The sequence below is a fragment of the Pristiophorus japonicus genome, chromosome 19, assembly GCF_044704955.1.
Source record: "Pristiophorus japonicus isolate sPriJap1 chromosome 19, sPriJap1.hap1, whole genome shotgun sequence".
Lineage (NCBI taxonomy): Eukaryota > Metazoa > Chordata > Chondrichthyes > Pristiophoridae > Pristiophorus > Pristiophorus japonicus.
Window position 1 is genome coordinate 82,490,297 of NC_091995.1, and position 23,063 is coordinate 82,513,359.

At 48.1% G+C, this 23,063-nt stretch overlaps 1 protein-coding gene and 1 non-coding gene across 2 annotated transcripts in view; both read left to right on the forward strand.

Annotated features, from left to right (window-relative positions):
• Positions 1 to 23,063, forward strand: part of LOC139230277 (caspase recruitment domain-containing protein 11-like) — a 113,704-nt gene that overhangs the window by 29,165 nt on the left and 61,476 nt on the right. Inside the window, 3 exon segments of the mRNA XM_070862105.1 lie at positions 10,000 to 10,179; positions 15,100 to 15,249; positions 17,835 to 17,960. Of these exon segments, the coding sequence (XP_070718206.1) occupies positions 10,000 to 10,179; positions 15,100 to 15,249; positions 17,835 to 17,960 (456 nt within the window).
• trnaa-cgc (transfer RNA alanine (anticodon CGC)) lies at positions 20,098 to 20,169 on the forward strand. The gene has a single exon. It is a non-coding gene; the product is annotated as a tRNA-Ala (tRNA).

Consider the following 23,063-nt stretch of genomic DNA (forward strand, 5'->3'; position numbering starts at 1 on the left):
CGACCTCAGGACGTCCCAAAGTGCTTTGCAGCACCTTTTTGGAGTGTGGTCACTGTTGTAATGTGGGAAACACGGCGGCCAATCTGCGCACAGCAAGCTCCCACAAACAGCAACGCGAATAAAGGCCCGAGGCCCAACTGGTTGAGATGCAAAATTGGGCCGAGGCGAACTTTTACCCCGAGGGCCTCAAGTCCATCGGGAACACATCTTGTTGCCCACCTGTTCAATCGTCCCTCAGGTCCTCTCGTGAGCGAGGCCCTGGTACATTGAGGTACAAGTGAGCCGAAAGGGTGGACCAAGACCCGACAGAAGGCCTTGAATTGTGCATGGCGTCACCATTCAAGATGTCGGCTTGATTGCAGCGATCAGAGTGGCTTCGGAGGTGGTGGTGGGGGGGCGGTGGGGGAGGGGGGAAGAGGCCGAAAGGCTTAACATCTGCTTCCCATGCGCCAATACTATGAGGCCATGATGGGAGATGGAAGGAAGGAGAAATTGATACCGAGAGGGTGCAAGCGCTGGACTGGATAATATTGGGCTGGATTTTTGGTATATTGCTACCTCTGTTCGCACCTGGAGAGGCGGTAATGGCGGCGGGGAGGGTTTCCGGGCGGCCGACTCCCGGCGCCCCGCCGGGGAATTAGTTGGCGGTTTTGCGGGGGACCCGGAGCAGCACCGCCCGGGAACGCAATGCCGCCGATTCCGACTGCGCGGTGAGATTTGTTGTGCGCTGACCCTCTAGCGCCCCCTAGTGGGAGTGCTTGGGAAACCAGGCGGTCAGAGCTGTCCCGGCGGCGGTGAACGATGGAATTGGTGAACGAGATAAGTGTGGTTGTTTGGTTTGGTTTTATTTTTTTGCGATGTCGCTTATTGTAGGGTGGTTAAGGTATTGGGAATGTTTGCTGTGTTGTGATTTATTTTTTGGGCCACAGAAGCCTCTCTCAGGGCGCACCGAGGCCGGCTCTTCAGCAACGGATTTTCAATTGCTCAGCCGGCCTAGCGCCCTAACAGAGGTGTGTAAGCCCTCCCTTAGCGCTCCACCCCACACTCAGGGCCCAGCTGGCGAATTTTGCTGACTGAGGCGCAAACTGTTCCTGGGCACAAACTTTACCGCCCCGCCGCCATTACCGCCCCGAAAATCCAGCCCATTAATATGCCTGGGAATAGCACACGTGCATATAGCATCAGTGCTACTCTCGTGCCGTGTGGCTCTGTATTTCGAGGACTCGTCAGTCGGGTAACAGAGGATCTGGTGCCACCTAGTGTATGTTCTGGGCAGTTGCAATGCGACTTGGCCAAGCCAAGCAAGCAATTTATTTTAACACTCTGACAAAGGGGGAACTTAAAGGGGAAATGGAACGCCAATTTGTTCCAACTCAGAAGTTAAGCTTGAAACATTCTCTTTAAACTGGGAAGGGTGTTAATTCCTCGTCTCGCCAGGGAATGGCCACAGGCCGGGTGGGTCGGCAGCAGAGGCCCTGAGGTAACCGTGGTAACCATGAGAGGGGACGATCAGGCAGATGGTGGCAGAGGGGAAGGTTGCGATCACGATCGGGGGGGGTGGAGGGAATGGGGGGAGCGGGCAGCAGCCTGGATGGTTCAATGTGAAGCTGGGAAGAATACGACTGCCCCTCCTGGCTCCACATTCAGGTGGTCACATTTTAAACGGGTAACTTGTTGGTTGCGGCCTGCGGAGGTCCCCTTCGAAAGATCGCCTATTAGGCCGCATGTAGACCTGGTTTTCCTGAATGCAGCCGGCCCAGCACCAACTGCATTCAGGGCAGCCCAATATTGCCGAGGCAGCCTCAACCCGTCTTCTTTGAATAGGAAAAGAGTCTAACGCCTGTTTCAGGCATCGGCCCTGGACGCCTAAATATTTTGCCTACACCAATATGGCAGCCGGAGGAAATCCTGCGCGTAATGAGCTTGCCCTTCCTGTCCGCCATATTGGGGGCTTAGGCATCTGTTTAGCGCCTGGAAAATGGGCACAGTGCCATCCAAATTCTAGGCCTTGATATGGGGACGGGGCAGACAGTACACCTTGACCACGCCTTCCGTCTTCCCAATATTTAATTGGAAGGAATTTCTGCTCGTCCAATACTGGGAGTCGGACAAGCAGCGTGACAAATCAGAGGCAGGGGAGGGGGGGGGCGAGAGAGGTGGTCACTGTGGTCGAGCTGGATGTCGTCAGCGTGCATGTGGAAGCTGATGTTGCGCTTTGGGGTGATGTCGCCGAGGGCCAGCGTGTAGATGTGATGTCAGAGGGGGCCAAGGATAGATCCTTGGGAGGCACCAGAGGTAACAGTGCGGGAGCGGGAAGCCCACTGCAGGAGATTCTCTGGCTACGACTGGACAGATAGGGGATTGACAGGGTAGATGCTGGGAGGTTGTTTCCCCTGGAGTGTCTAGAGTCTAGAGTGCTGGAGTGTCTAGAACCAGGGAGCACAGTCTCAGGATAAGGGGTCGGCCATTTAGGACTGAGATGAGGAGGAATTTCTTCACTCAGGGGTTGTGAATCTTTGGAATTCTCTGCCCCAGAGGGCTGTGTATGCTGAGTCTCTGAATATATTCAAGGCTGAGATCGATAGATTTTTGGAGTCTAGGAGAATCAAAGGACATGGAGATCAACAACAACTTGTATTTATATAGCGCCTTTAACATAGTAATGTTAGATCTCTTAATTTCCAATGAAATATGAACTCCGATGGTAGTTTTAACATTTTAATCTTGGCAGAGAGCAACAAACTGCTTGGCTTCAAGCCAGGTCTTTGTTCTTACTGAGACACATTGTCAAAATGGCTGTATTTATGCCTGGATCAATTTACAGAAAAGAACTCGCCTTCTGTGACCTTATTGGCTCAATTGAAAGTCTTTTAACGTTTTATTGGCTCGCTACCCAAGGTCCGAAAATGTTGATTGATGAGTTAATGCAACATGCCGAACTGGATGTAACAGCCTTGACTTGGGGGTCTGTGAATTTTCACAGTCTGTCTAAATGAGCCTGTTTGAATTCTCTATCAATCCCCCCTGTGATTCTTTCACAAACTGAATCATAAAACTTCAGGTATCACTGGTTAAACATTCTACAAAATAATTTCATACATGTTAATCGAGTTTCCTTCCAAAATTTGTTGATGTGTTTCGCCACATGTCCGGACTAGTAGCTTCCACACAAATTTACACCAACCCGAGTTCCATCGTGGCCACAATGGAAGTCTGGTTTTAATAGGTTAATTAACCTTATTCCAATTTAATCCAAATCAATATCTTAGTTCAACCAGTAAACAACCTTTCGTTGAGCATAACATACCCCTGTGCCACGTACAGACGGTCTGCTGGGACCTGCAAGGTGTCTCACCTGCGGAACAGCAGCTACAGCCGCCTGGTCGCAACAACATTTAATCAACATAAACAAACAATATAAAAATAAAAGGTATTTACATGTAATCCCCTTGCTACTCTACTATTTCCCTTTGGTGCAGAGGGTCGGCTAGTAAGAAGTAGGCCTATGCCTAGAATACCTACAATCAATAATACAGTAAATTTATACATTTTCGCGAAAAGTAATTGCCTTATTAGATTTCAGCTTCAGTTACGGGTGCTCGTTTAACGTGTGAAGCGTGGATCCAGGCTTTCTTTCCTTGGACTTTAACAGCTGCCTGGGTGGTCAATAACACTTGATAAGGTCCCTCCCACTTGGCACCTAAAGGTTCTTTATGCAACTTTTTCACATACACCCAGACTCCCGGGATGATGTCGTGTCCTCCTTCGGGTGGATTACCCCAAGCTGCCGATACCTGTCGGGAAACAGAACTAATAGCATTGGTTAGGTTCTGACAGTATGATAACAAAGTGTCACTCATTAAGTGAATATCAGCTTTCCGTAAATCGATAGTTCCTGGCAGCGACATGGGTCTTCCTGTTATAATTTCAAATGGGCTTAGACCTGTAGTTTTGTTCGGGGTTGCCCTAATGCTACATAGCACTATTGGTAGTGCCTGGGGCCATGGTGTTCCTTCTTGGTGATATTTGGCAAGCCGTTGTTTCAGAGTTTGATTCATTCACTCTACTTGTCCTGTTGATTGTGGATGATAAGGACAGTGTAAATCCCACGTAATGTTCAGTAACCTACAGACTTCTTTGCACACAGCACCTGTGAAGTGTGTTCCCTGATCTTAGTCAATGCTACTCGGAACTCCCCATCGGGGAATGTAATCCTTACACAAGACCTTTTCAGTGTGATTGGCTGTGGCTCTTTTAGTTGGGACAGCTTCTACCCATCTCGAGAATCTGTCGACCATGACAAGAATGTTAGTGTATCCTTGGCATGAAGGAAGAGATATATAATCAACCTACAGATGCTGGAATGGTCCGACAGGGGCAGGGGGCCTCAGTTGGGGCATTACCGTGATGGGTCCAGAATTATTTTTCTGGCAGACCACACAGTGGTCTGTTACCAGCTGGGCATGTTTTTTAAATCCCCGACCCCACCAGCTTTTCTGGAACCGTGCCGTCATCTGTTGTGAGGCCAAGTGTCCCCATGAGTGGATCTGTTGGGCTAAAAAAGGCATAAGCACTTGTGGCGCGACTGGCTTGTCGGTAACTCTTTGTCTCCAGACACCATCTTCGCATAGCTTAATTCCTGCCTCAATCCATGTCCATTTTTCCTCTCGGGAGCACTCGCCTTGCATTGTTTGAAGGTCTCGTGTCAGAGTCCTGAGTGCTTTCAATCTGCACATCTGTGTTGGTTCTTCTGGAGGAACGCTCTGTGAGGCGGCATCTTTAGCTGCCTGGTCGGCTAGGCCATTTCCCTGTGCTTTTGTGGTATTTTCCTTGGTATGGGCCTTACACTTCAGGATGGACACTTCCTGAGGTAATTGTATGGCCTCCAGTAAGTCTCGGACTTCTTTTCCATTTCGGATAGGTGTACCAGCAGCAGTGAGGAATTCTCTTTTCCGCCATAACATACCAAAGTCGTGAGCGACTCCAAAAGCATAACGCGAATCTGTGTAGACATTAGCTGTCTGTCCTTCTGCTATTCGACATGCTTCTGACAGGGCCCGTAACTCGGCCTGTTGTGCTGACGTTCCTGAGGGTAAACGTCCTTTTGCCACTACCTCATATAAGGTTGTAACTGCCCATCCTGCTTTTCTGGTACCATTGTCAACAAAGGAGGAACCATCTGTAAACAGGATGAGGTCTGGGTTGTGCAAAGGCTCCTCTGCTGCTAAGGTTGCTTCTTCTGTTTCTTTTAAAATCTCCACGCAGTCATGCTCTTCACATTCTCCCCCCTCTTGCTCCCTCGATTCTGACATCGGGAGCATAGTTGCGGGATTAACCAGGCTGGCCCGGACGATATGGAGATTAGGAGCTTCCAAAACTGCTGTCCAGCGGGTCCATCTTGCTGCTGTCACCTGAGACATTCTATTCATAGACAGCAAAGCGTGTACGGTGTGGGGACACTTGACAATCAGCTTTTAGTCGAGGACTAGACCCGCAGTGATCATTACCGCTCGACATGTAGCTTCCATGGCCCTTAGGCAACTTCCCCATCCGAGGGCTACAGCATCCAGTTTTGCCGAATAATAGCCAATAGGTCTTTGCCGATCCCCATGTTCTTGTGTCAGTATAGCTGTCATATATCCTTCTTTCTCATGAACAAACAGGATAAATGGCTTCGCACTGTTGGGGATTCCCAGAGCCGGTGCCGAACACAAAGCCTTTTTCAAACTCAGGAAGGCCTCTTGCTGTTCTTTAGTGAGGGTGATGGCTTCTTTAGAGGCACGTTTCCCCTTTAAAATATCATTCAGTGGCTGAGCAAGCTGTGTGAAGGAGTCAATCCAATTTCTGTTAAAGTTACACAATCCCAAAAAAGACCTTAGTTCCTGAATAGTGGTGGGTTTTTTAGCAGCCCGAATGGCTGCAGTTCTATCCTGGGTAAGTTCTCTCTTTCCTTGTGAAATCTTTTGTCCCAGGTATACAACCTCTTCTTGGGATATTTGTGCTTTGTCGATGCTGGCTTTATGTCCTTTCAGCCGAAGGTGATCCAGCAAAGCTCGTAAATCTTGTTCATGCTGTTCTTCCGTGTTTGAAGCTAGCAAGATATCGTCTACATATTGGATGACTGTGGATGACAGGGGAGGTAATTCTCGCAAATGGCTTTGTAAAGCCATGTGGAATACCGTAGGGCTGTTGTGGAAACCCTGCGGTAACCGGGTCCAAGTATACTGTTGTCCTTGGACAGTGAAAGAAAACCACTGTCGAACCTCCGGTGCCAGAGGCACCGACCAAAATCCGTTGGCCATATCTATAACCGAGAAATATTTATGTTCCTGTTTGAGGGCATTAAAAATGGTGGACGGATCTGCGACCAAAGGAGCTTTTTGATCAATACACTGGTTAGCTTTCCTATAATCGACAGTCAAACGCCAAGTCTCATTAGATTTCTGTACCGGCCACACGGGGCTATTGGAGGAGCTATGCGTTTTAATAAGCACCCCTTGTTTCTCCAATTGCTGAATAACCGGTAAAATTCCCGCAATGGCAGTTGGACTGATGGGATACTGTTTAGTACATGGAGGCTTGGTCCCTGTAAATGACGCAGGCTCCATCTGGAGTAGGCCACAATCGTTCTTATCTTTAGCCCATATCGGGTGTTCCTTCAATTCTTCTTTCTTCAAAGTTCTAATTGATCATGTCACCCGACCATCCTCGAAATGCAACGATGAATCTATTTGGATTAGAACGTCCATTCCCAAAAGGGGTTGATCTACTGGGCCTATCCAGACCAGCGTGGTTAGTTCATGTGGACCCAGCCCTATAAGTACCGGTGTTGTCCTTTTAATTTCCATTTTATGGCTCCCAACTCCATAGGCTGTACGTGCCCTACCATCCAACGGCAAAAAGTCTCCATATTGTAGGGGTAAGCATGTTAATTCCGCCCCTGTGTCTAAAAGACAGTCCACATCCTTATCGCCCACCCTCACAGTTATTATATATAGCCCATCTCCCATCTGTTGTATTAGTGCGAGGAGGGGGGGCTCTAATCGTTTTTTGCTATCCCAAGTAACTCCTTCTGTTGTTGTATTGTCAGTCGCTTAAATGCTTCTATGAGGTCGTTATCTTGTGACAAGCCTGGCTTGTTGGCTGGATTGTATCCCTGGCTGCGTCCTCTTCCCCAGCCACGACCTTTCTGTTTTGCCTTGCACGTCTTGGCCCAGTGACCTTCTTTCCCACAATAATGACATTTTCCGGGTAATTTTCCTAATAACTGTTTATCGGAATCCTGGGATTTCCATCCCATAGCCTGTACAACTCGGACTTTAGTTCCCATATCCCGGTCTAATTGGTTACATCGATCCACCAATGCTGCAAAGGTAGTTCCTCTACCTTCCCAGTCCGGTAACACTACCTTAAGCATTTTGGACAGTTCTGGCTTTAGACCTGCCACGAAAGCTGCTTTCAGGGGCCCAAACACTTGTTCATCCATTTCCTCATCCGTATTATTCATACCCGAATGTTCTAGCCACGTGTATCTAAACCGCTCGTCATACTCCAGGACCTCCTCTGTTCCTTTCTGTCGGCAAGCTGCAATTTTTCCCCAGTCTGTATTAGCTGGACTGAAGGCTTGCAGCCAGTGTTTAATCGCCTCTCATCCTGCGTCTAATTCTTGCTCATTCTACCCCAAAGCTTCATCTACCTTGTCGTGCAATTTTCTTCCCTGTGTTTTTGCACCATTATGGTCAAAATTTGCACTCCATCCCAGGGATGAAGTTGATATATATTTCTTAAGCGGTCCAATTGGTCCCACGTTTTTACTCCCCCTTTCTTTGGATTGGGCAATTCCTTGGACCATTTATCAATTTTCTCTGGGTCTGCCGGATCATGAACTAAGTATTCTGCATACACCCTTCTCTTTGTTTTTTTGGTTCCGCCCTCATCCGCAGTCTCTTCTGATTTGACTACAACTCGTCTTTTTTTAAATGGGGCAAAGCGCACCCCTCCTCCGACACTGTATTGTAGGAGGATTCAGAATCCGTATCTATTCCTCGGTCGTGTCTTCGGGTTTGCGCTTTTAATTTATCCAAACATGGGTACCCTGGGAATTGATCAATACATTTTCCTTTTCCTATTACTGTCTCTTGACCTAATGATTTTTTCCATTCTTTAATTTCACCTTTAAGATCTTTAACTTCCGCTTCCAGCTTTTCAAGTTCAAGCTTTTTCTGTCGCAGCTGTGCACAAACTGCTTGCAATTGATCCTTTGTACTGGTCAGTTCTCGATCATGTTGGGAACGCATTATAATTTCATTCCGCTTTCGAATCTGGCCCATAACCGCGACGGACCATCTAGTTCGCTCTTTATTTTTCATACGGGTCGTTTTTCCCCAGACCCTTTTAATCTCGTCCAAGGACCATTGTCCTTTGGAGGTTCCGTACTTTTGTTCGATCTTAATACAGGTTTTAGATAAGTTGAATTGTTGCTCTATGTATTCTTTCAACTGTTCGAGAATTAAATCTAGCGAAACTTCAGGTGATGCCTGCCCACCTTTAACAGTTGTAGACAATTCTTTGCTCTTATCTCCTGCTGCCATTTCTTTACTGAGTTCTTTACTGGAGTCTCGAGTCGTAGGCCTGCTAGCCGATCAATAGGTCGGTGATTAATTAACTAACACACCGCCGAAGTTTAGACATCTATGGGACCTCGAGCCGACTACCAACTGGAGGGTTCGCAAACCGGAGGCTTTCGGAATCGCATAGAAGGAGAGGCGAATTTAGACTTTTGACCGAGGACTTTTTTTTAAAAAGAGGAGTCCTTAGCTCAATATGTAGGTCCGATGTCCAAAATTCAGTTTCTTTCCTCAGCGACCCAGCTCGCAGCGCCAAAATTGTTAGATCTCTTAATTTCCAATGAAATACGAACTCCGATGGTAGTTTTAACTTTTTAATCTTGGCAGAGAGCAACAAACTGTTTGGCTTCAAGCCAGGTCCTTGTTCTTACTGAGACACATGGTCAAAATGGCTGTATTTATGCCTGGATCAATTTACAGAAAAGAACTCGCCTTCTTTGACCTTATTGGCTCAATTGAAAGTCTTTTAACGTTTTATTGGCTCGCTACCCAAGGTCCGAAAATGTCAAGTTGATTGATGAGTTAATGCAACATGCCGAACTGCATGTTCTTGGGAGTCTGTGAATTTTCACAGTCTGTCTAAATGAGCCTGTTTGAATTCTCTATCAGTAAAATGTCCCAAGGCGCTTCACAGCGGTGTTATAAGACAAAAAAAAATTTGACACCGAGCCACATAATTGGAAATTAAGCAGGTGAGCAAAAGTTCGGTCAAAGAGGTAGGTTTTAAGGAGCATCCTGAAGGAGGAAAGAGAGATAGAGGTGGAGTTCCAGAGCTTGGGGCCCAGGCAACAGAAGGTACGGCCACCAATGGTGGAGTGATTATAATCAGGGATGCTCAAGAGGGCAGAATTAGAGGAGCGCAGACATCTCGGGGGGTGGGGTTGTGGGGCTGGAGGAGATTACAGAGATAGTGAGGGGCGAGGCCATGGAGGGATTTGTAAACAAGGCTGAGAATTTTGTAATCGAGGTGTTGCTTAACCGGGAGCCAATGTAGATTGGCGAGCACAGGGGGTGATGGGTGAGTGGGACCTGGTGTGAGTTAGTACACGGGCTGCTGAGTTTTGGATCACTTCTTGTTTACGGAGGGTAGAATGTGGGAGGCAAGCCAGGAGTGCGTTGGAGTAGACAAGTCTTGAGGTAAGATCGGGCGGGGAAAGTGGAATTGAGGCTGAAGATCAGCCATGATCTTATTGAACGGTGGAGCGGGCTCGAGGAGCCGTATGGCCTACTCCTGTTCCTAGTTCCTATGCTCTGATGGAACCAGGCCCACCAAGCTGGACGGCAGATACGAATACAATGTGTTGCTGGTGTTAGGATAGTAACGGGTCCAGGGATGCTGTGCTTCTCCCTAACCTGAAGTGTTTTCTTCCAGAACGATAAGATGAAATGCAGACTGCACGGGCTCGAGGGGGAATGTCTGCTGGCTCGGAGAGCCTCCAGCAAACTGAAGAAGGACTTCGAGAGCATGCCAAGCAAGCAAAGCGTTAGCAAGCTGCAGCTTGACAACGACGAGTTACAGAGCCAGATTCAGGAGCTGCAACACTTTCTGCAGGTAATTGACAGCTCCCATCTCCTCAGGCCTGGCAAGTATAATGTCTGCACCTGTGAGCATGCTCACAGGGTTTGTAGAGCTGTTGCTCAATGGAGTGCTCTCTACGCGGGAGTCCTCCCACTATTTATCAGGGACTTGGCCTGGAGGCTGGTGCACGGAGCAGTCCCGTGCAATAAATTTTTAAGCTGGTTCACGGGCTCCCCGGCCGACGGCAATTTCTGCGGTCTGGAAGAGTCCGTGTTCCACGTTTTTACTGACTGTACGAGGTTGCAGCCCCCGTTCCATTATTTAAAGGGGCTGCTCCTCAATTTCTGGCTGCACTTCAGTCCCACACTCCTGATCTTTGGGCACCCTGTGCGGAGGGGAGCGGGTAGGTCCGAGGGCCTCCTCGTAGGACTGCTCTTGGGCACGGCCAAGGGTGCCATCAGCCGGTCCAGGCAGCGGGCGGTCGAGGGGGTCATTCAGCCCGACTGACTGCCTCTCTTCCGCGCCTACATCCGGGCCAGGGTGTCCTTAGAGATGGAGCACGCGGTGTCCACCGGTACGCTCGCGGCCTTCCGCGAGAGGTGGGCGCCGGAGGGACTGGAGTGCATCGTTACTCCCGGCAACCAAATTTTAATTTGATTTTATATGTTTTAAAGTTTAATTTGTTTTAATTGACGGTTTTAGTGTCCCCCTCCCTTTTTATAGGGGGCAATTGTAAAATATATCATTTTAATGCCCCAAAAAACCACAAAAAAAACAACAAAAAAAAGAAAAAAAAAGGGGGTAGTTAAAAGTTTCTGGAGTGTCCCCCAGATCGGGGGGCACTTGATCTAATGTTTATTTTGTCCTCCCCCCCAAAAGAGTTGTAGAGCTGTTGCTCAATGGAGTGCACTCTACGCGGGAGTACTCCCACTATTTATCGGGGACTTGGCCTGGAGGGTGGTGCATGGAGCAGTCCCGTACGATCGGTTTTTAAGTCGGTTTGCGGACTCCCAGGCTGCCTACAATTTCTGCGGTCTGGAGGAGTCCGTGTTCCATGTCTATGTTGTATTTGTGAGGTTGCAGCCTCTCTTCTATTATTGGAAGGGGCTGCTCCTCAATTCCTGGTTGCACTTCAGTCCCACGCTCCTGACCTTTGGGCACCCTGTGCGGAGGCGAGCGGGTAGGTCCGAGGGCCTCCTCGTAGGACTGCTCCTGGGCACGGCCAAGGGGGCCATCAGCCGGTCCAGTGGGCGGTCGAGGGGGTCGTTCAGCCTGACTGCCTGCCTCTCCTCCGCGCTTACATCCGGGCCAGGGTGTCCCTGAAGATGGAGCACGCGGTGTCCACCGGTACGCTCGCGGCCTTCCGCGAGAGGTGGGCGCCGGAGGGACTGGAGTGCATCATCACCCCCGGCAACCAAATTTTAATTTGATTACCCTTTGTTTAAAGTTTAATTTGTTTAATTGCCAGTTTTAGTGCCCCCTCCCCCCTTTTAGCCTGGGGGCACTTGTATAATTTGCCTCTAGGTGCCCCCGGGAAAAAAACTTTTAAAAAATTAAAAAGAAAACAAGGAGGCACTTGTTTGAAAATGTTTGGAGTGCCCCTCCCCCCCCCTCCCCTTTAATCAGGGAGCACTTGATTTAAATGTTTATTTGTTCTCAACAAAAGAGTTGTAGAGCCGTTGCCCAATGGAGGGCTCTCTACGCGGGAGTCCTCCCTTCATTTAGCGGGCACTTGGCCTGGAGGGTATTGCATGGAGCAGTCCCGTGCAATCGGTTTTTAAGTCGGTTCACGGACTCCCAGGCCGCCTACAATATCTGCGGTCTGGAGGAGTCCGTGTTCCACGTCTATGTTGTATGTGCGAGGTTGCAGCCCAGCTTTCAATATTTGAAGAGGCTTCTCCTCAAATTCTGGCTGCACTTCAGTCCCACACTCCTGATCTTTGGGCACCCTGTGCGGAGGGGAGCGGATAGGTCTGAGGGCCTCCTCATAGGACTGCTCCTGGGCACGGCCAAGGTGGCCATTAACCAGTCCAGGCAGCGGGCGGTTGAGGGGGTCGTTCAGCCCAACTGCCTGCCTCTCTTGCGCGGTTACATCCGGGCCAGGGTGTCCCTGGAGATGGAGCACGCGGTGTCCACCGGTACGCTCGCGGCCTTCCGCGAGAGGTGGGCGCCGGAGGGACTGGAGTGCATCTTCACCCCCAGCAACCAAATTCTAATTTGATTAAAGATTTTCATTAAAGTTTTAAAATTTTAATTTGTGGGTTCTAGTGCCCTTGTCAAAAGGAGGCATTTGATTTAAGTATCAACAAAATAGTTGTCGAGCTGTTGAGTTGGGAGTGGCTTAGCCAGTTACGTGATGTTCACAAGACTCAATAAAACCCCAGTCAGTTGGGTTCGGGGGATCCACGATGAGGCAGGTGGTTGTGAGCCTGGTGGATGAACTGGTAATGTGTAGTGTGATTGTTAAACCTTTGCTAATAAACCAACTAGTTCTTAATAGCAATGTGTTGCTATGAATTCTTAAGCAAAGAACCCATGAAGCAAATACATTACAGTAAGTAACAGAGAAAGGTATAAAACCCTGGAAATATTCAGCAGGTCAGGCAGCATCTGTGGAGAGAGAAACTGAGTTAACGTTTCAAGTCGACAACCTTTTGTCAGAACTGGCAAAAGTTAGAGATGTAACAGGTTTTAAAGCAAGTGCAAGGGTACGGACAGGGGGGAGGGGAGGAAAGAACATAAGGGAAGGCCTGTGATAGGTTGGAAGGCAGGAGAAATTAAATGACAAAAGGGATGATGGGACAATAAATGGTAGGACACTGGGAAGTCTAGAAGAGGGGCCTTGCAGTACATGTCCACAGATTCCTGAAGGTAGCAGGACAGGTAGATAAGGTATTTAAGAAGGCATACGGAATACTTGCCTTTATTAGCTGAGGTATAGAATACAAGAGCAGGGCAGTTATGCTTGAACTGTATAAAACACTAGTTAGGCCACAGCTAGAGTACTGCGTGCAGTTCTGGTCACCGCATTACAGGAAAGATGTGATTGCACTGGAGAGGATACAGAGGGGATCTACGAGGACATTGCCTGGACTGGAGAATTCTAGTTATGAGGAAAGATTGAATAGGCTGGGATTGTTTTCTTTGGAACAGAGGAGGCTGAGGGGAAGTCTTATTGAGATGATGAGGGGCCCAGATAGAGTGGATAGGAAGGACCTATTTCCCTCAGCAGAGGGGTCAACAAACACGGGATATAGATTTAAAGTAATTGGAAGGAGGTTTAGAGGGGCTTTGACAGGAAATATTTTCACTCAGAGGATGGTGGGGATCTGGAACTCACTGATTGAAAGGCAGAAACCCTCACCACATTTAAAAGTACCTGGATACACTTGAAGTGCCGTAACCTACAAGGCTTGGACCAAGAGCTGGAATGTGGGATTAGGCTGGATAGCTCTTTGTCGGCCGGCGCGGACACGATGGGCCGCAATGGCCTCCTTCCGTGCTGTAAATGTCTGTGATTCTATGATGGTGCGAGGCAAAAGGAGACGGTAATGAGACAAGTAAATGAAACAAAAGATAGGTCTGGAGGAGGTGTAAATGGGAATTGTAGAATTGTCAACACTACCAGATAAATAAATGAGGGCAGAGTTTATGGTCTGTGTTATGTCTGTGATGTACTTATGAATGACTCCACGAGGCAATGTGTTGTACTCAAACTGTAGTGACCTTGGTCCTTTATTCCTAACTCCAGAGTGAGGCACAAGCATGGTGGGCAGCCTTTTATACTGGGCCCTGAACACCTATGCAGGTGACCCTCAGGTCTCCCACCGCAGTGCCCTCTGGTGGACAGCCTCTGCCACAGGGGTAGGAAACGCCGGTCTCCACCAGTTGCACCCTCTAGTAGTGCCAGCATAGTATATACACAGTGTAAACCTTATTGATAGTACATCAGGTAACAAATCTCCATTTTATGCAACTGTACAGTGACTACACAGAGAGTATATCTACAGTCTGCATATATAACAGTCTGAAATTGTTGAACTCGATGTTGAGTCCGGAAGGTTGTACAGTGACTAATCGAAAGATGAGGTGCTGCTCCTCGAGCTTGCATTGAGCTTCATTGGAACAGTGCAGGAGGCCGAGGACAGAGAGGTCAGAATGGGGTTTTAAGGAGGGAGTTCCAGAGCTTGGGGCCTAGGCAGCTGAAGGCACGATGATTGGGCATTTATAATACAGTGGGTAATGCATAGCGTAAAAGAAAAAAGAAAGAAATGCAAGACTTGCGTTTCTATAGTACCTTTGACGGCCTCAGGATGACCCAAAGTACTTCTCAGCCAATGAAGTACTTTTGACGAGGAATTTTCCAGATTTCTTTCCCCCAAATTAGCGTGTTTTTAAAAAATCCGCTTTTTGCCTCTCCAAGGTGTTCACATGATTTCGCATGGGGTGGAGTGCATATATTGTGATATACACAAGGCATCGCAATGGTATGGGACTTCACCTGTCCGTCATTGTTCGTATGCAAGTCCTTGTGAGATCTAGCCGCTGTTGCAATGTAGGGAGACACAGCAACCAAGTTGCACACAAGCTCCCACAGGCAGCAGTGTGATAATCGCCAGATAAACTGTTTTTATTGATGTTGGTTGGTGGATAATAAGTACTGCACTGGGAGTGTCAGCCCAGATATTGGCCAGGACACTGGGGAGAACTGCCCTGCTCTTCTTCGAAATAGTGCCATGGGATCTTTTACATCCACCTGAGAGAGCAGACAGGGCCTCGGTTTTAATGTCTCATCCGAAGGACAACACCTCTGACAGTGCGGCGCTCCCTCAGCACTGCACTGGCAGCGCATTCCAGATCCTAACCACTCGCTGCATAAAAGAACGTTTTTTTCTCATGTCGCCTTTGGTTCTTTTGCCTTTTTGAAATTGCTGTTGTTCGCCCTCCTGACAGGTAAAGAACAGTCTCCCCACCACAGAGAAAGCCCTTCTGGACATCATGGACCATGATCGGAGGGAAGCTCTTGAAGACAGATGTGAATTGGTTGAGAAGTTCCATAACACCAACGCGGAACTCCAGCAAGCGGAAGAACTCCGAGATAAGGTCCTTCAATCTGGTTTGGAGAATGATCGGAATTCCTAGATTTCTCACAATGGCTTACAAACTCCTAGGGGCTGGAGATTCGGTTGGAGGGTTTTTAAGGCGCTAATGTCGGGCGGGCACTAAAGTTAGCGCCGGGAAAAGCTTAGCGGCGACAGCCACAAAATTCGGCAGCTGCACCCTGAGAGTGAGGCAGAGCGCTAAGGGAGGCATTCCACACTTCTCTCGGGGCACTAGGTCAGGTGAGCAACCGAATATCCCGTGCTAAAGAGCCAGCTTTGTAGCGCCCTGAGAGAGGCCTCCCTGCAAAAAAAAAACAAGAATCGGAACAAGAAACACAAAAAAACATTCCCGATACATTACTCACCCCAAATAAAGTTCAATCGCAAAAAGAAAAAAGAAAAAACAAATCACTCTCACTTACCTCAGGCAGTCATTCCTTCCCATAGCGCCCCGGGGACAGCTCTGCACGCCCGCTTTCTCTGGCGGGGTCACTAGGGGGCGCTACAGGTGCTGCGCAAACCAAATGTTGTATCCGTGGCGATAACGGGGGCGTTGCACATCGGCGCGGTGCTCCCAGGCAATACTCCTTTGTGCCACCGGTGCCGGCACACTGAATTTGCCGAGTGGCGCGAATGCCGATGCTCGAGGCTGGAAACCCGTTAGCGCCCCCTGTAGCGCCTCTCGTTATCCAACCGAATTTCTCGCTTCTAGTTAAAACATTCTTTTAAGTGCTGTTTTAAGTTAACTTTAGACACTGTCCTTTCACTTTTTGGACCTGAGAGGTGACGGACAGATGTAAAATGGGCTGCGTTCCCGCAAGAGATGTCTGCCAGGCCACTCAATCAGAATTCACATTGTACGGACATGATCTCTCGTGGTCGTGAAAGGCGCTATAGAAATACAAGTCTTCTTTCTTTTTTCTCTGAGTATATTAAATGTCTTTCGAAGGAATGACTTGAATTTATATAGCGACCTTCATAATCTCAGGACATCCCAAAGCGTTTTACAACCAATTACGTATTTTTGAAGTGTTGTCACTGTAGGAACCACGGCTACAAATTTGGGCACAGCAAGCTCTCACAAACAGCAATGTAATGATGACCAGATAATCTGTGTTGATTGAGAGAGAAATATTGGCCAGGACACCAGGGATAACTCCCCTGCTCTTCTTCAAAATAGTGCTATGGGATCTTTTATGTCCACCAGAGAAAGCACATGGGGCCTCAGTTTAACATCTCATTCGAGAGACCTCTGACAGTGCGGCACTCCCTCAGCACTGCACTGGGAGTGTCAGCTTGGATTTTTGTGCTCAAGTCTCTGGAGTGGGACTTGAACCCACAACCTTCTGACTCAGAGGTGAGGGTGCTACCCACTGAGTCACAGCTGACACTGTTAATGAACTGAAATTTGAAACCTGAGTTCAGGTCGCAATAAGTTCATCATTTACAGTATAATATGGCCCAGAATTTGGCATGGGCTGCATAATCTTGGCTAAGAAGGTCTTAAGAATGGCCAATGCAGGAATATACTACTGTAACATCTGCCTCAACCTCCCATCCCTTTAAAGCAAGTCTTAATATCAGTACCACTGAAAGATGATCATGTTTTCCTTTCAATTTTCACTCTTCGTGACGGAAGATACTATCAGCCAAGTCTCTTGTCTCGGAGTCAGAAGGTTGTGCTGTCTTTTCCTTCCATACTGTAATATATTTGCTCCATGAATTCTTTGCTTAAGAACTCATTGCTATTAAGAACTAGTTGGTTTATTAACAAAGGTTTAACAATCACACTACACATTACCAGTTCATCCACTAGGCTCACAACTGCATACCTCATCGTGGATGACTGAGACCCAACTGGCTGGGGATTTAGTGAGTCTTGTGAACATCACATGACTGGCTAAGCCACTCACAATGCAACAGCTCGACAACTCTGTGCTCACAGGCATTGCACATACCTTTCCCTCAGCTTTCTCGCATTGATTCTTGCTGGAATACTGTTCCACGGGGAACCTCCACACCTCCCACATATCTCCCCAAGTGCCAATGCATAACGTAGTCCACTAAGTATGGCATCACCAGCCAATACTATTCATCATCATCATATATGGTCCCTCGAGCCAGGATGACTTGCTTCACATGAGTTCACAGATGATTCAATGAAGGACCCGATGTTCCAGTCCTGAACTCCAATTGAAGGGGTGGAAGATGCCTGTGCATGGATTTATTTTAACGTGTGATTGACAGAGCTAGGCCTTTATCCAGTGGCAAGGGTTAACCAGGATGACTGAGACCTGCTTTGCTGCACGGACCTAGTGCGCTCACATATCTCAGTGTGGGCTGGCCCGTGCTGCCCCTGGGCCCTCGGCCCAATGTCGCTGCACACGCCCTGTGAGGAGAGTGATGGGGAGTAAGGAACCCTTCCATAACCCAGTAACCTGAGGCTGACACTGAGATCAGCTGAGTGAGTACAGTCGAGGAATTAAAGCTACCCTCGTGCCCTTTATGCGCTGTGCCACCTGTATCATAAGCATCCCATTGTAATTGTGTACTGCCAATTTCCGAATCAATCTTTTCTAATTCTAGTACCTGAGAGAGAAGGAAGACCTCGAACTCCAGTCTGCGATGCTCCTCAAGGAATGTCAAATGCACAAGCGCAGGATAGGAACCATTTTACAGCAAGTGGAAGAAGTTGAAAAGGAGCGAGATCAGGTGAAGCCCAATATCAACAATAGAACCCCCATTAACCAAACATTCAAATCCAACAACTTGCATCTGGGAGATTAGAATCACAGAATCATTAATCATAATAGAAATGCGAGGGTGTACATATCAGGAAAGGGAGGACAGGCTCTTTTCTCTTGAAAAACAAAGGCTGAGTTGGGGTGACCTAATAGAGGTCTTTAAAATGATGAAAGGTTTTGATGGAGTGGATACAGAGAGAATGTTTCCACTTGTGGGGAAGAGCATAACTAGAGGCCATCAATATAAGATGGTTACCCAGGGTGTTGACCAGTCTCCAGCCGGTCCTTCAAGGCCCAAAGCTGCTGGAGGGCACCCTAGAAGGACACCTGCAGCTTCCACACAGGGAACACAGCAGCCTTCCCAGACCCGTGAGGCAGCCACAGGGGAGACACTGAGACGAAGGCGCAGGTTAGGCCCGCGTAAGATCATCATAGGCAGTCCCTCAAAGTCGAGGATGACTTGCTTCCACTCTAAAAGTGCGTTCTTAGGTGGCTGTATGGTCCAATACAGGAATTACAGTCTCTGTCATAGGTGGGGCAGGTGGGGTTGAAGGAAAGGGAGGGTGGGACTGGTTTGCTGCACGCTCCTTCCGCTGCCTGCACTTGGTTTCTGCATGCTCTCGGCGACGAGCCGCGAGGTGCTCAGCGCCTTCCCGGATGCTCTTCCTCCACTTTGGGCGTCCTAGGGCCAGGGATTCCCAGGTGTCGGTGGGGATGTTGCATTTTATCAAGGAGGCTCTGAGGTTGTCCTTGAAACGTTTCCTCTGCCCACCTGGAGCTCGCTTAGCATGTAGGAGTTCCGAGTAGAGCGCTTGCTTTGGGAGTCTCGCGTCGGGCATGTGGACAATGTGGCCTGCCCAACGAAGCTGGTTGAGTGTGGTCCATGCTTCGATGCTGGAGATGTTGGCCTGAGTGAGAACACTGATGTTGGTGCATCTGTCCTCTCGATTTTGATGAATGGACGCCGCAAACGAATGGTAACGGTCCTTCCCAGGACCGTAAATGTCAGGGCCACTATCTCTGACCACTACCATAATTCTATTTACTCCCCCCACTTGAATGGTCCCCTGTACCACGGTGCTGTGGTCAGTTTGTTCATCCTCCCTGCAGTCCCTGCTCTTGTCCACACAGGGAGTAAGAGCCTCGAACCTGTTGGACAAGAGCAAGGGCTGAGGTTCCTCCATCACTACATCCTGGGTCCCCATACCTGCCTCGCTCGTAGTCACACCCTCCTGCCCCTGACCACAGACCAAATTTGAATGATTTAACTTAACGGGTGTGACTCTTTGCTGGAACACTACGTCCAGGTAACTCTCCCGCTCCCTGATGTGTCGCAGTGCCTGCAGCTCGGATTCCAGCTCATCAACATGGAGCCGAAGTTCCTCGAGCTACAGACACTTGCTGCAGTCGTGGTTGCCGTGGACCTCAATGGCGTCCACCAGCTCCCACATGTTGCAACAGTGACACATCGTCTGCCCTGCCATCTTTAATGTATTTATTTAATTAATTAAGTTTTTAAGTTTTGAACTTTTCGTTTTTAAGCCCGCCTCTTAAATTAAACCAATGCCCAAGAAAAAGAGAGAAATGCTGACCAACCAATCACTTCCCTGCTTTCCTGTGACATCACAACTTTGATTTCTTTTGCCTTCTTCCCCTCCCTGGGTCGGTTGGTCTGCTCGCTTTATCTCCCGCTCTGATCAGAATGCACAGATGTGAATTGGTATCCCATGTGTTATAGAGGTGAATTAGTATAGAATCATAGAATAGTACAACACAGAAAGATGCCATTCGGCCCATCGAGTCTGCGCCGGCTCTGTCGAAGAGCAGTCCAGTAAGTCCCACTCCTCCGCTCTTTCCCCATATCCCTCAATTTTTTCCTCGTTCAACTATTTATCCAATTTTCCCTTTTGAAGGTGACTATTGAGTCTGCCTCCACCACCCTCTCAGGCAGTGCATTCCAGATCCTAACCACTCGCTGCGTAAAAAGGTTTTCCTCATGTTGCCTCTGGTTCTTTTGCCAATCACCTTAAAGCTGGGCCTTCTGGTTCTCGGCCTTTCAGTCATTGGAAAGAGTTTCTCTTTATTTAGTTACTGCTTTCACTAGTGGGGATGTAGCTCAGTGGTAGAGCGCATGCTTCGCATGTATGAGCTCCTGGGTTCAATCCCTGGCATCTCCAGCCACTTTATTCGCTGCTGTGGAGGCTGGGCCATTGGCTATATTTAAGGTGGAGATTTTTGAATGTGAAGGGTGTTACGTACGGAAGAACTCCACAAGACTGAGTACTGTGAGCTAAAACTGATGTGACTTTAATACAACTCCAGAGTGCTTAAGTAGCATGGCAGACAACCTTTTATACCCTTGGGCCTCCAACAGTTGCGCCTTCTAATGGCAAGTCTTACACAGTTACAATGTTTACCTACATAACAGTTATAATGGGTGACTTTAATATGCACATAGATTGGGCTAACCAAACTGGAAGCAATACGGTGGAGGAGGATTTTCTGGAGTGCATAAGGGATGGTTTTTTAGACCAATATGTCGAGGAACCAACTAGGGGGGAGGCCATCTTAGACTGGGTGTTATGTAATGAGAAAGGATTAATTAGCAATCTCGTTGTGCGAGGCCCCTTGGGGAAGAGTGACCATAATATGGTGGAATTCTGCATTAGGATGGAGAATGAAACAGTTAATTCAGAGACCATGGTCCAGAACTTAAAGAAGGCTAACTTTGAAGGTATGAGGCGTGAATTGGCTGAGATGGATTGGCGAATGATACTTAAGGGGTTGACTGTGGATGGACAATGGCAGACATTTAGAGACCGCATGGATGAACTACAACAATTGTACATTCCTGTCTGGCATAGAAATAAAAAAGGGAAGGTGGCTCAACCGTGGCTATCAAGGGAAATCAGGGATAGTATTAAAGCCAAGGAAGTGGCATACAAATTGGCCAGAAATAGCAGCGAACCTGGGGACTGGGAGAAATTTAGAACTCAGCAGAGGAGGACAAAGGGTTTGATTAGGGCAGGGAAAATGGAGTATGAGAAGAAGCTTGCAGGGAACATTAAGACTGATTGCAAAAGTTTCTATAGATATGTAAAGAGAAAAAGGTTAGTAAAGACAAACGTAGGTCCCCTGCAGTCAGAATCAGGGGAAGTCATAACGGGGAACAAAGAAATGGCGGACCAATTGAACAAGTACTTTGGTTCGGTATTCACGAAGGAGGACACGAACAACCTTCCGGTTATAAAAGGGGTCGGGGGGTCTAGTAAGGAGGAGGAACTGAGGGAAATCCTTATTAGCCGGGAAATTGTGTTGGGGAAATTGATGGGATTGAAGGCCGATAAATCCCCAGGGCCTGATGGACTGCATCCCAGAGTACTTAAGGAGGTGGCCTTGGAAATAGTGGATGCGTTGACAGTCATTTTCCAACATTCCATTGACTCTGGATCAGTTCCTATGGAGTGGAGGGTAGCCAATGTAACCCCACTTTTTAAAAAAGGAGGGAGAGAGAAAACAGGGAATTATAGACCGGTCAGCCTGACATCGGTAGTGGGTAAAATGATGGAATCAATTATTAAGGATGTCATAGCAGTGCATTTGGAAAGAGGTGACATGATAGGTCCAAGTCAGCATGGATTTGTGAAAGGGAAATCATGCTTGACAAATCTTCTGGAATTTTTTGAGGATGTTTCCAGTAGAGTGGATAAGGGAGAACCAGTTGATGTGGTATATTTGGACTTTCAGAAGGCGTTCGACAAGGTCCCACACAAGAGATTGATGTGCAAAGTTAGAGCACATGGGATTGGGGGTAGTGTACTGACATGGATTGAGAACTGGTTGTCAGACAGGAAGCAAAGAGTAGGAGTAAATGGGTACTTTTCAGAATGGCAGGCAGTGACTAGTGGGGTACCGCAAGGTTCTGTGCTGGGGCCCCAGCTGTTTACACTGTACATTAATGATTTAGATGAGGGGATTAAATGTAGTATCTCCAAATTTGCGGATGACACTAAGTTGGGTGGCAGTGTGAGCTGCGAGGAGGATGCTGTGAGGCTGCAGAGCGACTTGGATAGGTTAGGTGAGTGGGCAAATGCATGGCAGATGAAGTATAATGTGGATAAATGTGAGGTTATCCACTTTGGTGGTAAAAACAGAGAGACAGACTATTATCTGAATGGTGACAGATTAGGAAAAGGGGAGGTGCAAAGAGACCTGGGTGTCATGGTACATCAGTCATTGAAGGTTGGCATGCAGGTGCAGCAGGCGGTTAAGAAAGCAAATGGCATGTTGGCCTTCATAGCAAGGGGATTTGAGTACAGGGGCAGGGAGGTGTTGCTACAATTGTACAGGGCATTGGTGAGGCCACACCTGGAGTATTGTGTACAGTTTTGGTCTCCTAACCTGAGGAAGGACATTCTTGCTATTGAGGGAGTGCAGCGAAGGTTCACCAGACTGATTCCCGGGATGGCGGGACTGACCTATCAAGAAAGACTGGATCAACTGGGCTTGTATTCACTGGAGTTCAGAAGAATGAGAGGGGACCTCATAGAAACATATAAAATTCTGACGGGGTTAGACAGGTTAGATGCAGGAAGAATGTTCCCAATGTTGGGGAAGTCCAGAACCAGGGGTCACAGTCTAAGGATAAGGGGTAAGCCATTTAGGACCGAGATGCGGAGGAACTTCTTCACCCAGAGAGTGGTGAACCTGTGGAATTCTCTACCACAGAAAGTTGTTGAGGCCAATTCACTAAATATATTCAAAAAGGAGTTAGATGAGGTCCTTACTGCTAGGGGGATCAAGGGGTATGGCGAGAAAGCAGGAATGGGGTACTGAAGTTGCATGTTCAGCCATGAACTCATTGAATGGCGGTGCAGGCTAGAAGGGCCGAATGGCCTACTCCTGCACCTATTTTCTATGTTTCTATGTTTCTATCACTACCCCTCCCCCCCAAAGTCTTTGATACAAATTATTTACAAGTTGAGACGATCCGGGGCCCTATTGACCGTCTGAGTTCAAACTCTGGCATGGGTGAGTTGGTTGGACCATTGCTGCACTGCGACACGGCTGG